A 16,825-nucleotide genomic window follows, 5' to 3' on the forward strand; every position below is an offset into this window, starting at 1 on the left:
AGCCCCAGCTCACCTTAGAAAGTGAATTGTCTAGAGCCCCAGCTCACCTTAGAAAGTGAATTGTCTAGAGCCCCAGCCCACCTTAGAAAGTGAATTGTCTAGAGCCCCAGCTCACCTTAGAAAGTGAATTGTCTAGAGCCCCAGCTCACCTTAGAAAGTGAATTGTCAAGAGCCCCAGCCCACCTTAGAAAGTGAATTGTCTAGAGCCCCAGCTCACCTTAGAAAGTGAATTGTCTAGAGCCCCAGCCCACCTTAGAAAGTGAATTGTCTAGAGCCCCAGCTCAGCTTAGAAAGTGAACCGGTGCCTGTGTGTGACAAATGTAGGCTGTATGTTTCTGGTCTGTGAATTATGTAGACAAGTGTATGGTTGCTGGTCTGTGAATTATGTAGACAAGTGTATGTTTTTTGTCTGTGAATTATGTAGACAAGTGTATGTTTGTTGATCTGTGAATTATGTAGACAAGTGTATGGTTGCTGGTCTGTGAATTATGTAGACAAGTGTATGGTTGCTGGTCTGTGAATTATGTAGAAAAGTGTATGGATGCTGGTCTGTGAATTATGTAGACAAGTGTATGGTTGCTGGTCTGTGAATTATGTAGACAAGTGTATGGTTGCTGGTCTGTGAATTATGTAGACAAGTGTATGTTTGTTGGTCTGTGAATTATGTAGACAAGTGTATGTTTCTGGTGTAACGTCCCCTATCTATCAGCCAGATAGAAGGTGAACGTCCCCGGATTCTTTTTTCGGGGTCATATGCAAATGCCTTACGGCCTAAATGGATGAACACTAACACAACGACACACTAGGGCTCGAATTCGATGTCTAGGGAAAACTAGTGATACTATTGTAATTAACACTCATCCAATCTACATACAACCTTTAATAAGCGAACACAGTTGTGGCAGAACACAAGGTTAAACTAGATAAAATATTTAATGTATAAAATATCAAAACCCAACTTACAGAGTGTAGGAAAAAACACTATCACAGATTTCTACACTGCCTAAAAAAATAGCCACAGGCCACACAACACTGCTATAGCTTCAAGAATTACTTGGCGACAAGTAATATTATACTAGAAGACTAAATCAACTTAAGAAAGCGTAGCACACACAGGACTTAAGTTCTCTCACGTTCAAATGGTCAGAATCTATTGCCGGACAATATGGACGGCCTGGTATAGACTGTTTGATCAAGGTAGACGGCCCGATCAAGGTAAACTGCCACGTGTGGCGAGTGTGCGGTGCAATTAAAGACTTCTGCCACAGGGGAGATTATCCTCCTCTCATGTAGCCATTGGTTGGGATAGTCATCTGACCAGAATCATTCAATCAGATCTTAATGGAAAATTTCTATGTCTTAGACCCCTTAATAAGTCAGCGGAAAAACCCCGGTTGTTGCACAATCACTCCATATAAGGTATTATACAATGTCAAAATAAAAATAGAACCTGACTCGACCTAAGTAGGTCACATCCCCTCCCTTTTTGGAAGTGACAGATAGGTTCCACAAAAACATACATAAGGAACCAATCTGGCAATGAAATAAAAAAAATGTTTTACAAATGTAGGCAATCAAAATCATAATACCAGATGAAAATATCCCTGAACATAAAAGGGAAGTAACTCCAACTTTTACAATTGGTGAAAGGGAAGTAACCCTTCAAAAGGTAATTATACATCTAAATCCCTCAAAAAAGGGTATTACAATATTTCCATGTGGATATTAAAAGTGGTAAACCCGCCAGGGTAAGACCTTTATTTCAATGACTAGCTACAATATCAATTGAGTCATCTGAGACATTTTATTATAAAAGATTACATAGAATCAAAAACCACCTTTAATTAAGGTTCACCTGAAAATAAACAAAATATTCACTAGAATTGGAATTTTCAAAAAATCAAAAATCATACCACTCATTTTCATGTGAAAACACAACACTAGTGTATGGTCTTAATGAACCACAAAACATGTCACATGATCAATGTGTGCAATAAGATTTTACATCCTTGACAAACAATCAGCCACAACATTATCACTACCCTTAATGTGTGAAATTTCCAGATTAAAATTTTGGAAATATAAACACCATCTCAATATTCTTTGATTTGTCTGTCCGAACTTAGAGGTAAATTTCAGGGGATCATGGTCAGAAAACACTCTGACTGGATTGGTTGAAGAAGAGACATAGACTTCAAAATGTTGTAGTGATAAAACCAAAGCTAAAGCTTCTTTTTCAATAGTAGAGTAATTCTTTTGGTTCTCATTTAACTTCCTGGAAAAAAAGGCAATGGGATGGTCAATTCCCATGTTGTCTTCTTGAAATAGGACTGAGCCAATGGCTAAGTTGCTAGCATCAATGGCAAGTTTAAAGGGCTTGCTGAGATTTGGTGCAGCCATAACAGGAGCATTAGATAAAAATGACTTAATGGTTAAAAAAACTTCTTGACATTTATTTGACCATTCAAACTCAACACCCTTTTTTAATAATGCAGTAAGAGGTTCAGCAATAGCTGAAAAGTTTTGACAGAACCGCCTATAGTAACCAGCCATCCCAAGGAACTTTTTGATCTCTTTACAATTTTTGGGAGGTGGTAACCTTACAATAGCATCTACTTTAGCTTCAATGGGCCGAACTTGGTTCGTTCCCACTTGGTAACCCAAATAGGTAATTGAAGCTTTACAGAAATCACTTTTATGTAAGTTTACAGTAAAATTCACTTCAGACAATTTTCTAAAAAGGTTAGTCAACTGAACAATATGTTCTTCAAAAGTATTAGAAAATACAACTATATCATCTATGTAGGCCTCACATTGGTCTATGTCAGCAATGACAGAGTTAATGACCCTCTGGAAAGTTTGACCAGCATTTCGCATACCAAAGGGCATACGTTTGTATCTATAAAAACCATTAGGGGTTACAAAAGCAGATATTTCTTTTGCACGGTCAGATAAGGGGATTTGCCAGTATCCTGAAAGTAAATCAATTTTGGAAATTATCTTAGCCTGACCAACTTTATCAATAACGTCTTCTATCCGTGGTAATGGATAGGAATCAGCTTTGGTGAGCGCATTTACCTTCCTAAAGTCGGTCACAAACCTGAAAGATCCACCGTCTTTCGGTACTAGGAGACATGGGGAACTCCAGTTGCTGAAACTGGGCTCAATGATATCATTCTTGAGCATATAATCAATTTCATCTTTTATCAAAGCAGCTTTTTCCGGGTTAACTCTATAGGGGTGTTGTTTGATGGGTTTTGCGTCACCTACGTCTACATCATGAGGTGGAACCTTCGCTTCTTTGGGGACATCCCCAAAAATAGAGGGAAATGTCTCAAATAACTGAGACAATCTATGGCTTTCCTCTGTGGACAAATGCATAAGGTGGACATTCAAATTATCTAAAAAGGAAGAATTTACCAATTTTGGGGGTTTCAATTTATCATGTATCACATCATCAGAAACATTTGAACATACAGGTAAAGTAATTTTGGCTGTGGAATGAAAATTGTTACAATTATCATAATACTTTTTCAGTGAATTAACATGATACACTGTCTGTTTCTTTCTTCTGTCGGGCGTATTGACAACATAGTTCAAATCACTTAATTTTGAATGCACAGTAAAGGGTCCACAATATCTCAAGGATAACGCATTGTTCAGATTAGGCACTAGCACAAGAACTTTGTCGCCTGGATTGAATGTTCGTTTACAAGAACTCTTATCATACAGTCCTTTCATTCTCACTTGGGCCCTTCTTAAGTTCTTGTGAGCCATTTCGCACACGGCTTTCAGTCGAACGTGAAAATCATCAAAGTTTTCCACAGGATGAACGCTGGTACCTGTCCACTGTTCGTGGATCAGCTTCAGGGGACCTCGGACAGAATGTCCAAACACAAGTTGAAAAGGAGAGTAGCCTAAAGAGTCCTGGACACAGTCCCTCGCAGCGAAAATAATCCAAGGAACAGTCTCATCCCATTGGGTGTTACTGTTAGTGAACGTTCTTAGCATGGTTTTGAGGGTTTGGTGGAACCTCTCAAGTACGCCTTGAGACTGAGGGTGGTAGGCTGAGCTGGTGATGTGGGTAACGCCTAGCTTGGCTAGTGCTTCCTGAAAATGGTGACTGGTGAAGTTGCTGCCTTGATCTGTTTGCACGATTCTAGGTAATCCAAAGGTAGTGAAGAACCGGGTCATGGCTCTGACTACAGTCTTTGCCTTAATGTTCCGTAAGGGAATTGCCTCGGGAAAACGGGTACTTGAACACATAAAGGTAAGTAGGTACTCGTTGCCCGCCTTGGTTTTAGGCAAGGGACCTACACAGTCCATGACGATTTTAGAAAAAGGTTCTTCTAATACAGGAATCGGACTCAAAGGGGCCTTAGGAATTGTCTGGTTTGGCTTTCCGGCCAACTGACAGTTTGTGCAACTTTTACAGTAACGCGACACATCATTTCTCATTTTGGGCCAAAAGAACAGTTCTTTGATCTTCGCCGTCGTTTTAGAGACTCCTGGGTGCGCTGACATTGGATGGTCATGTGCCAGCTTAAGTATTTCATGCCGATAAGGTGGAGGGACCCACAGCTGGTTTTTACCCAACCATGGTTCGGCTGGTGAGGCATTCACTGGTATAGCGCGACGAAGGAAGAGGCCGTTCTCGGAGAAATATTCTCCATCGTCAGATGAGAGAGATTTTTCGACCGTTGCTTTGAGTTCCGCGTCGACTTGTTGAGCTTTAATGATGTCTTCCTGAGATATTCTCAGGGGTAAGCCCAGGCTTGTGTTTTCTGGAAGCATAGACTCCAGTTTGGGAGTCGAATTTCTTGACGATGATGGTAGGTGTGGTTCAGACGTTGTGTCAGCCAATTGTTTGGTTTGGCTTCTTGTCACCGCGCATGCAGGATACAGTTCATTATCATTATCTGGAACTGTTGACAAAGGGTCTGAAACCGTACAGGGGTATACTTTGCTTCCCGCAAGGTCATTCCCTAGAAGTAGGTGTACTCCTGGGACAGGAATACTATCTATCACACCTAAAATGACCTCACCTTCGACGAGATGATGTTTCAGGGCAAACTTGTGTAGAGGGACGACAGTAGATTTTGTCCCCACTCCCTGGATTATGGAAATATTTCCGGTGTTCGTCTCTGGTGTAATGTCCATTGAACTTTTCAAAAGAAGTGATTGTGACGCTCCTGTGTCTCTTAGGACGGTGATATTCCGCTGAGACAACGGATCACCTGGTTTGCTAATGATGGCTTCGGCAATAAAAGATGAAAAGTCAACTTTTCTCGATCCCTCGAGATCGGTAGACTCTGAAGAAACTGGATGGTGGCGAGAACAGTCAAAATGTGACTGCACATAATATGTGGAGATTTGACTACCTTCTTGCGGACACTTAGGGTTAGAGTCCTTTAGAATTCTAGAGTTCTTAGTTGAACTGGCTGCTTGAGGGGATAGAGCATAGTGCGCAGAAGTACGCACCACCTCTCTGTTATATTGACGACGTTTGTAACAGTCCTTGACAAGATGACCAGGTCTTTTGCAGAACTGGCATACCGCTCGACGATTGAGAGTTGATCTTGGGTTCTCTCTGGACTGTGATGCCTTCAAGTGTTGGCCAACAGGAGGATTGCTGCCAAAAAGGGGAAGCACGGGGTTGAGGCGGTTTCCTGACACTGGTGGTTTCTTATGCACCAACATATATGTGTCAGCCGACTCAGCAGCCTTCCGGATGTCAATTATCTTGTTATCCAGTATGTGTAGTCGTATCTCTTCAGGCAGGGACGATAGGAATTCTTCCCTTAGGATAAGTGACCTGAGTTTCTCAAACTCAGAAACTTCCTCCGAGTGTAGCCACCTTGAAAATATTTTCTCCTTTTCAAAGAGAAATTCCACGTATGATTGAGTGGGTAACTTGCGGAGTGTTCGGAATTTTGTCCGATAGGCCTCAGGCGTCAGCTCGTAGGCCTTCAAAATGGCAGTCTTGACCAAACTATAGTTATTTTGAACGTCGTGAGAGAGTGCCTGGTATGTTTTTGCAGCTTTCCCAGTAAGGACCGAGCTCAATAAAGCAGTAATGGAAGTTTCGGGCCATTCACATGTCTTAGCTAAACTCTCAAACGAGTTAAAGAAAACGACCAAATCTGTTTCATCAAATTTAGGAACTAATTTCCCGAATTTGGCAATCACTTGCCCTACCGACAACTTTTTTGGATCTACCAGAGAAGTAACATCACTAACTTGACCAAATTCTGATTCCAACCTCCTCCTATCTAAAGCAATTTTAACCTCTAACTCCTGTTCTTTTAATGCCTTCTCTAAAGCAACTTTCTCCTCCCGGAGTAACACACCAGCCAACAAACTTTCATCAAATACCCCTTCATTAATAAAATGAACAACAATTTTATCCCTCAACACCTCTGACTTCTGCGTAACAGAATAATCCAATTTCAATTCCTTAACAACACTAACCAAAACTTTTCTACTCAACTTCTCTACCTGCTCAAAAGTGGGATTAGCCAAAAAAGACTCCATAACACTAACTTTCAAATCACAACAAGCCTAGGTTCACTAACTTAACACTGAGCGTTGGGCCGTGTACTTGACCTCTTATCGTGACACGTCTGGCTGTTGACCTAGATACCTCTAGGCTTGCGCGCGCTGTAAGAACACGGCGCACTGGATAGAAAAACAACCAAATCAAACTAAACTTAGTGCTTACTGATATAACCAACAACTGGAACGACAGATTAAATCCCGGACGAGCCCCCACTTTGTAACGTCCCCTATCTATCAGCCAGATAGAAGGTGAACGTCCCCGGATTCTTTTTTCGGGGTCATATGCAAATGCCTTACGGCCTAAATGGATGAACACTAACACAACGACACACTAGGGCTCGAATTCGATGTCTAGGGAAAACTAGTGATACTATTGTAATTAACACTCATCCAATCTACATACAACCTTTAATAAGCGAACACAGTTGTGGCAGAACACAAGGTTAAACTAGATAAAATATTTAATGTATAAAATATCAAAACCCAACTTACAGAGTGTAGGAAAAAACACTATCACAGATTTCTACACTGCCTAAAAAAATAGCCACAGGCCACACAACACTGCTATAGCTTCAAGAATTACTTGGCGACAAGTAATATTATACTAGAAGACTAAATCAACTTAAGAAAGCGTAGCACACACAGGACTTAAGTTCTCTCACGTTCAAATGGTCAGAATCTATTGCCGGACAATATGGACGGCCTGGTATAGACTGTTTGATCAAGGTAGACGGCCCGATCAAGGTAAACTGCCACGTGTGGCGAGTGTGCGGTGCAATTAAAGACTTCTGCCACAGGGGAGATTATCCTCCTCTCATGTAGCCATTGGTTGGGATAGTCATCTGACCAGAATCATTCAATCAGATCTTAATGGAAAATTTCTATGTCTTAGACCCCTTAATAAGTCAGCGGAAAAACCCCGGTTGTTGCACAATCACTCCATATAAGGTATTATACAATGTCAAAATAAAAATAGAACCTGACTCGACCTAAGTAGGTCACACTGGTCTGTGAATTATGTAGACAAGTGTATGTTTGTTGGTCTGTGAATTATGTAGACAAGTGTATGTTTCTGGTCTGTGAATTATGTAGACAAGTGTATGTTTCTGGTCTGTGAATTATGTAGACAAGTGTATGGTTGCTGGTCTGTGAATTATGTAGACAAGTGTATGGTTGCTGGTCTGTGAATTATGTAGACAAGTGTATATTTTTTGTCTGTGAATTATGTAGACAAGTGTATGTTTGTTGGTCTGTGAATTATGTAGACAAGTGTATGGTTGCTGGTCTGTGAATTATGTAGACAAGTGTATGGTTGCTGGTCTGTGAATTATGTAGAAAAGTGTATGGTTGCTGGTCTGTGAATTATGTAGACAAGTGTATGGTTGCTGGTCTGTGAATTATGTAGACAAGTGTATGGTTGCTGGTCTGTGAATTATGTAGACAAGTGTATGGTTCCTGGTCTGTGAATTATGTAGACAAGTGTATGGTTGCTGGTCTGTGAATTATGTAGACAAGTGTATGGTTGCTGGTCTGTGAATTATGTAGACAAGTGTATGGTTCCTGGTCTGTGAATTATGTAGACAAGTGTATGGTTGTTGGTCTGTGAATTATGTAGACAAGTGTGTGGTTGCTGGGGTCGGCGTGGTCGAGCCGGTGAAGCCTCATGTTCAAAACCTCGGGCAGATGAGGCTCAACAGCTGAGGACAGCAACTCTTCTAGGAGAGACAACTCCAAAACTGCTGCCTTGTAGTTTGTTCTTGGTTGAACAAAGGCTATGGAGTCAACGGCCTAAATGGTACATAACCCGTTGACACGTATACTTAATTGTGTTGGGGGGGGGGGGGGGGGGGGAATCCCGTTCAACACTAAAATGAAGAAGAAAGTATGTTTGCTGCTCTGTGAACTTTGTAGGCAACTGTGTGTTTGTAGGTTTTGAATTATTTAGACAACTATGTTTTCTGGCCTTTTGCCTGTGAATTATGTATCACATTAAAGTTTGGCTGTCTTACACGACTAAATTGGGCGACACAGAAGATCACTAACACGTAACTATGACGATCACAATAACTTTCACAATAGGGCTAAGATAATAAAAACTTATCACAGTGAAAACACCACATTGGACAATGGGGATTTGATATCATGTCTGTTGTATGCGCGTTTTCAAGAACTTCTACTCACCGATACCAGTGCAAGCTTCGCGCTAATGAACACATTTAATTAAGTAGTCACTTCCTTAATTTCCCCCGCTATTAGTCATAATTTTATTTGGGGGCATCAAATTAGCAGCTTTCATCTTATCATTCATCATGTCAGCAGGTGATATAAATTATATTATCTCATTTGAAACTTACATTTTATACGTTACCCTTTTTAGCAGTTATAAAGTGCGGACACTTTTATAACTACCCCCGAACGAAATAGAATTTATATAGATCTAGATCTAGAAGATATATACTTTTACCAGTGTCCCACCCCCAACTGGAAAATTTAGTCCCCGAAAATTTCAAGTGTACCCCCCCCCCAGAGAAAAGATCTGAAAGAAACACTGAGTGATAGCTAGTCCACCCACTTCCTGTATATAGATCTACTGTTTAAATAAAGGGTGCACTGGCTACTTACTCTAAGATTGTTGCGTGATGATTACTTTAAAGTAAGCCCATTTGGAATTATTGTACGATGGTTAAAGGTAAAACATTTTGGGATTATTGTGTGATGCTGTAAGTAAGATAAATATAGGTGTGCTATGTAGCACCAAGGTGCTGGTTAAATGATACGGCTAATATAGAAGTGCTATGTAGCACCAAGGTGCTGGTTAAATGATACGGCTAATATAGAAGTGCTATGTAGCACTAAGGTGCTGGTTAAATGGTACGGCTAATATAGAAGTGCTATGTAGCATCAAGGTGCTGGTTAAATGGTATGGCTAATATTGGTGTTCTATGTAGCACCAAGGTTCTGTACAATTGTAGTATAGGCTAAACACAAATTATGTTGAACTAATTTTATGCGTATAAAAAAGACACAAACACCGACAGATACATACACTCACGCACACAAACACATACATGTGTATATAATGATGCTCACATACAGCGCACAACCCTGATTGTTTCAGTAACAACCCTGATTGTTTCAGTCAGTAACAACCCTGATTGTTTCAGTCAGTAACAACCCTGATTGTTTCAGTCAGTAACAACCCTGATTGTTTCAGTCAGTAACAACCCTGATTGTTTCAGTAACAACCCTGATTGTTTCAGTCAGTAACAACCCTGATTGTTTCAGTCAGTAACAACCCTGATTGTTTCAGTCAGTAACAACCCTGATTGTTTCAGTCAGTAACAACCCTGATTGTTTCAGTCAGTAACGACCCTGATTGTTTCAGTCAGTAACAACCCTGATTGTTTCAGTCAGTAACAACCCTGATTGTTTCAGTAACAACCCTGATTGTTTCAGTCAGTAACAACCCTGATTGTTTCAGTCAGTAACAACCCTGATTGTTTCAGTCAGTAACAACCCTGATTGTTTCAGTAACAACCCTGATTGTTTCAGTCAGTAACAACCCTGATTGTTTCAGTAACAACCCTGATTGTTTCAGTCAGTAACAACCCTGATTGTTTCAGTCAGTAACAACCCTGATTGTTTCAGTCAGTAACAACCCTGATTGTTTCAGTCAGTAACAACCCTGATTGTTTCAGTCAGTAACAACCCTGATTGTTTCAGTCAGTAACAACCTTGATTGTTTCAGTCAGTAACAACCCTGATTGTTTCAGTAACAACCCTGATTGTTTCAGTCAGTAACAACCCTGATTGTTTCAGTAACAACCCTGATTGTTTCAGTCAGTAACAACCCTGATTGTTTCAGTCAGTAACAACCCTGATTGTTTCAGTCAGTAACAAACTACGACGGGGGAAATCCGCCAAGTTTGTACAGAGCACATCCTTCACTGCAGTCTTCAAGTCTACAACAGCGACCAGCACAATCAGCAGGTTGTTAACAATACATCATCGCCATCATCATCATCATCATCATCATCATCATCATCATCATCATCATCATCATCATCATCACCACCATCACCATCATCATCATCATCATCATCATCATCATAATCATCATCATCATCATCATCATCACCACCATCATCATCACCATCATCATCACCACCATCATCATCATCATCACCATCACCATCATCATCATCATCAACCACCATCCTCACTTTCATCAACATCGACCAGCACGATCAGCAGGTTATTAACGATACATCATCACCATCTTCATCACCATCAACCACCATCACCATCATCCTCACCTTCTTCAACAGCGACTAGCACAATCGGCAGGTTATTAATGATAATTCATCACCATCATAACCACCATCACCCATCACCATCATAACCACCGTCATCACCACGATCATAACCACCATCACCCATCACCATCATAGCCACCATCATCATCACCATAATCCTCCTCACCTCCTTCAACAAATCAGGAGGTTATTAACATTAGGTTAAAACGATACATCATCACCATCACCACCACTACCACCCTCACCCTCAACAACCCCCAGGGGTGTAGAGCTACGATGCTACAAGTTCAGCCCGCGGGTGGAGCACCCCAAGGTACAGGACAGCATCGAGCTGTACGAATACGAGGCCAATGCCTGGAGGGAGGCGTTCAACACGATGGGGCGCTTGCAGGGGCTCAACTTAAAGGAGGCCACGCCCTTCACGACACTCAACAAGGCGCCATACCATTGCTCGTCTTTGTCGAGGGAGTTTAATGTAACTCACCACACCATATTAATAAATAAATAAATAAATAAATAAATAAATAAATAAATAAATAAATAAATATATATATATATATATATATATATATATATATATATATATATATATATATATATATATATATATATATATATGTGTGTATCCTATATAATATATATATATATATATATATATATATATATATATATATATATATATATATATATATATATATATATATACATATACACACACACACATATACATGATGAATTTTAATAACTATAGGTGTGGTTTTAAAATACAAAGACACCTTTAAAACTGCAAAAATGTTACATAACTGCTAATCATGTGTGTATGTGTGTGTTTATAAATACGCTTCTTTGTCTCTATCTTTATGTTTACCCGCACTTATATATGTATATAAAATCCTCTTCATGTATGTGTGTGTATGTATCGATGACTGCACGCTAACATCCATCCACCCACAGGTCGCCTACGGGAAGATGAGTCAAGTGGAGGGTGCCTCAGTCAAAGGATCCTTCAAGCCGAAAAAAGAAATCAAAGTCTCTTTCTGTAACTGTAAGCGTTTGCTGCCACGATTATCGTATGATGTTATAAATGATACGGCTAAGATAGATGTGCTATGTAGCACCAAGGTTCGGTCACTCTAGATAATAGGGCTAATATAGAAGTGCTATGTAGCATCAAGGTGCTGGTTAGATGGTACGGCTAATATAGAAGAGCTATGTAGCACCAAGGTGCTGGTTAAACGGTACGGCTAATATAGAAGTGCTATGTAGCATCAAGGTGCTGGTTAAATGGTACGGCTAATATAGAAGTGCTATGTAGCACCAAGGTGCTGGTTAAATGGTACGGCTAATATAGAAGTGCTATGTAGCACCAAGGTTCGGTCACTCTAACCACCTTTACTCTGCAGGTATACTCTCGTCAAACTTGATGAGGTTGTCGGAACGTTTGCCGCCAGGGTAGGTGGTAGATCACTTCGTTTCTCCTAAATGTTATCTCTCTCCATTTCTCCAAGCATCTTCAAACAACAGTACTGTCCCCAACTCTGTACATTTACATTTGTCTAACCATCTCTACTTTTACCTACCATTTCTACCCTCCCCTACCGCCTCTACCGTCTCTACCCTCCCGTGCTATCTTTAACCTGCCTACCATCTCTACCATCCTCTACCATCTCTCTTCTAGAACCATCTCGCCCCATATCTTGTATGGTTGTGCCAGAAAAAGTGAGCACTACCTGCCGCTGTCCGCAGTTCAGGTCAAGTTTGACAACAAATCTTACGACGTGGAGACCATCTGTGAATGGCTTCAAAGGTAACACCAATCATGTACAATCATTTCACAAAGCTAACACCTCACCAATCATGTACAATCATTTCACAAAGCTAACACCTCACCAATCATGTGCAATCATTCACTTCGGTTACACATCACCAATGATGAATAACCGCAGGTAACATCTCACCAATAATGTATCATTAAATATAACGCTTTGCCAATAATGTAAAATCGCTGTACAAAGGTAATATATCACCAAAGATGTCTAATCAATTCAAAAAGGTAACTAGTCACCAAAGATGTAAAACCACTGCACTAAACTTGCTACAGATGAAAGAATTCATACACACAAAACAACTTCAATTCCATCTCCGAGTTTCCCTACATTAATGCGTTATATCTGTAGACAAGAGGAACAACTCCACTCTCCTTAACAACATCTATAAATAGTGCATGATGATGTCCTAAGTAGTTTGTTTTTTTAAGTATCAACAAAATGGCAAAATATTTTTTTTTTAAATGCCGTGCCGAGTCAATGTTTTTGCTTATCTTTTCACCGAACGTTTTAAATTCCTCGGTTAGTGGTTAAAGCTGTCACAAGAGTTTATTTTTCTGTTTTATTTTTCAGATTCGGTCCCTTTGTTTTCACCATAAGAAAGGGAGATCACACATTGATCGTTGTCTTTGAGTCCATGAAATCGGCGTACACGTTAGTATTGACGGGAACATTTACATCGACGTTAGTTTTGACGGGAACATTAACATATTCGTAAGAATCGGACGGGAACATTCGATGTGATAATCTTAGGGGAACATTACCATTAACGTTAAAATGTGACGCCAACATTAAATTTGATAAAATGACGGCAACATTACACATTAGTTTTGGCGGGAACATTAACATAGACCTTAGATCTTGATTGGATACACGCAACTGACATAAATTACTGATACTAAATTTTACCGCAAGCACTAATTCTAGACGTTGGGTGAACTTGAAACCAGTGTATCTAGTTGGTTAATGAAATGATACTGAAATAAATTAAATTATCATGCCCCCCCCACCCCACCATTTGAATGTATCCAGGGCTGTGGTGACACCTTTACCTTTCTCACGAATCGTCATCACCTGGATCAACCCCAAGTTTTTCAACTTCGGTCACTACATTGCTTACAAGGTAAGCGGATAGGTTGTCCTTGAATAAGATCAATTTCTTACAAGGTAGGCTCATGGGTTACTGCTACATGGGGAAGGAAGAAATATGACATAACAAATAGTTTTTAGCTTTAAGAACGAATATGATGAAAATTTAAAGTGTGAGGTGTGACAATTTGCCACGACGTATAACATGAGGGTAGAGAATACAAGAAGGTTAAAAATAGCGTGACGTCTTTTGTGGAGAACTTTTTTGTATAAATGAGCCTTGTTTTAAGTCACTTTATTACCTTTCTTCTGTCGATTAAAATGATTTTTTATTTTTTTGAAACAAACATTAAGTCTCGAAACACAATATTTTTATATTTAAACTATTCTGTGGGCTACCATAGCCCTATGAGATACTTAACCCAAGATGAACTACGTAATATCTCAAGGTAGATTTCCATTCTGCCCCCACCATAAAAAACATCATAAAGAGAGGAGCTCCAACCGCAACATTAAATACAAGTTTTATCTCTATTTTAATGTTTGTCCACAGTATTACATGTTTTACCCCTGGTGTTAGAGATTTTGATATTTGTCCACAAGTTTTACCCCTGGTGTTAGAGATTTTGATATTTGTCCACAAGTTTTACCCCTGGTGTTAGAGATTTTGATATTTGTCCACAGGACTACACCGTTGAGGGTGACGCGACATGGCAAAAACTGCTGGCTCAGCTCATCATCCGCGAGAGGGGCATTATGAAGATGAACAAGCCCAACTCTTCTGCCGGAAAGAACTTAAAATTCGAAACTTAATGAAGATGAACTACTTTAAGCAATTGTGCGAAGCATGATAAAGATTCAACAATGCTGCTCTGCTAGAGAGAGAAAAAAACATAACCGGCAGTTAAACCAAAGAAATAGAAGTACACTTTGTCACAAATATTTAATGAAATAAAACATCAAGTAGCAGATTCATACGCCGAGCGTTGTTTCCATAGTTACACATCAAATGAGAAAAAAATGTTATAGCCTCTAATGTCTAATATACAATTCACCGACTTAATTTCACGACAAAAACAATTAGGCAACTCAAATGTTTGCTAGATACAAAAAGGCATGTATTTATGTATACAATATTTTTTTTATTAACAAGTCAGTATTAACAGGCAAGGCTATACATGAAATCACAGATACACAAAAAGTGTGAGACTCCAAAACGACGGTCATAGACACATTAAGTAATAAGTGAGACGTTGAATTAGGCTAAGAAGGTCAATATGTGCAACATGACAGTCGTGTGTAGGTCTATGTCATGTGAAGGTCTATGTTGTGTGTAGGTCTATGTCATGTGTAGGTCTATGTCGTGTGTAGGTCTATGTTGTGTGTAGGTCTATGTCGTGTGTAGGTCTATGTTGTGTGTAGGTCTATGTCATGTGTAGGTCTATGTCGTGTGTAGGTCTATGTTGTGTGTAGGTCTATGTCGTGTGTAGGTCTATGTTGTGTGTAGGTCTATGTTGTGTGTAGGTCTATGTTGTGTGTAGGTCTATGTTGTGTGTAGGTCTATGTTGTGTGTAGGTCTATGTCATGTGTAGGTCTATGTCGTGTGTAGGTCTATGTTGTGTGTAGGTCTATGTTGTGTGTAGGTCTATGTTGTGTGTAGGTCTATGTTGTGTGTAGGTCTATGTCATGTATAGGTCTATGTCGTGTGTAGGTCTATGTCGTGTGTAGGTCTATGTTGTGTGTAGGTCTATGTTGTGTGTAGGTCTATGTTGTGTGTAGGTCTATGTTGTGTGTAGGTCTATGTCGTGTTTAGGTCTATGTTGTGTGTAGGTCTATGTTGTGTGTAGGTCTATGTTGTGTGTAGGTCTATGTTGTGTGTAGGTCTATGTCATGTGTAGGTCTATGTTGTGTGTAGGTCTATGTCATGTGTGTAGGACTGTAGGTCTATGTTGTGTGTAGGTCTATGTTGTGTGTAGGTCTATGTTGTGTGTAGGTCTATGTCGTGTGTAGGTCTATGTCGTGTTTAGGTCTATGTTGTGTTTAGGTCTATGTCGTGTGTAGGTCTATGTTGTGTGTAGGTCTATGTCGTGTGTAGGTCTATGTCGTGTTTAGGTCTATGTTGTGTTTAGGTCTATGTTGTGTTTAGGTCTATGTTGTGTTTAGGTCTATGTCGTGTGTAGGTCTATGTTGTGTGTAGGTCTATGTTGTGTGTAGGTCTATGTCGTGTGTAGGTCTATGTTGTGTTTAGGTCTATGTTGTGTTTAGGTCTATGTCGTGTGTAGGTCTATGTTGTGTGTAGGTCTATGTTGTGTGTAGGTCTATGTCATGTGTAGGTCTATGTTGTGTGTAGGTCTATGTTGTGTTTAGGTCTATGTTGTGTTTAGGTCTATGTCGTGTGTAGGTCTATGTTGTGTGTAGGTCTATGTTGTGTGTAGGTCTATGTCATGTGTAGGTCTATGTTGTGTGTAGGTCTATGTTATGTGTAGGTCTATATGTTGTGTAGGTCTATGTTGTGTGTAGGTCTATGTCATGTGTGGGTCTATGTCGTGTGTAGGTCTATGTTGTGTGTAGGTCTATGTTGTGTGTAGGTCTATGTTGTGTGTAGGTCTATGTTGTGAGTAGGTCTATGCTGTGTGTAGGTCTATGTCGTGTGTAGGTCTGTATGTGGACCATGACATTCGTGTGTAGGTCTGTATGTGGACCATGACATTCGTGTGTAGGTCTGTATGTGGAACATGAGTCTTTGTCGTGTGTAGGTAGGTCTGTATGTGGACCATGACATTCGTGTGTAGGTCTGTATGTGGACCATGACATTCGTGTGTAGGTCTGTATGTGGACCATGACATTCGTGTGTAGGTCTGTATGTGGACCATAACATTCGTGTGTAGGTCTGTATGTGGACCATAACATTCGTGTGTAGGTCTGTATGTGGACCATAACATTCGTGTGTAGGTCTGTATGTGGACCATAACATTCGTGTGTAGGTCTGTATGTGGACCATAACATTCGTGTGTAGGTCTGTATGTGGACCATGAC

At 40.0% G+C, this 16,825-nt stretch overlaps 1 protein-coding gene across 1 annotated transcript; it reads left to right on the forward strand.

Annotated features, from left to right (window-relative positions):
• The first annotated feature begins 8,776 nt into the window (after positions 1-8,776).
• On the forward strand, positions 8,777-14,766 carry LOC131955510 (uncharacterized). Its single transcript, XM_059319657.1, has 9 exons — positions 8,777-8,877; positions 10,449-10,548; positions 11,136-11,349; positions 11,829-11,919; positions 12,278-12,326; positions 12,553-12,681; positions 13,274-13,354; positions 13,733-13,823; positions 14,474-14,766. Exons 1-9 carry the CDS (start codon positions 8,868-8,870, stop codon positions 14,600-14,602), a joined length of 894 nt encoding a protein of 297 aa, XP_059175640.1. The 5' UTR covers positions 8,777-8,867; the 3' UTR covers positions 14,603-14,766.
• The last annotated feature ends 2,059 nt before the right edge of the window (positions 14,767-16,825 follow it).

Source organism: Physella acuta, unplaced genomic scaffold (assembly GCF_028476545.2).
Source record: "Physella acuta isolate Inbredline_101_S28 unplaced genomic scaffold, ASM2847654v3 ptg001070l, whole genome shotgun sequence".
Classification (NCBI taxonomy): Eukaryota; Metazoa; Mollusca; class Gastropoda; family Physidae; genus Physella; species Physella acuta.

Bases quoted from the DNA above. Each gene is read 5' to 3' on its own strand.
- LOC131955510 (XM_059319657.1), top strand. The intron at 11,350-11,828 runs GTAACTCACCAC...ATCCACCCACAG, and splicing joins CTTTGTCGAGGGAGTTTAAT to GTCGCCTACGGGAAGATGAG. The intron at 13,824-14,473 runs GTAAGCGGATAG...ATTTGTCCACAG, and splicing joins GTCACTACATTGCTTACAAG to GACTACACCGTTGAGGGTGA.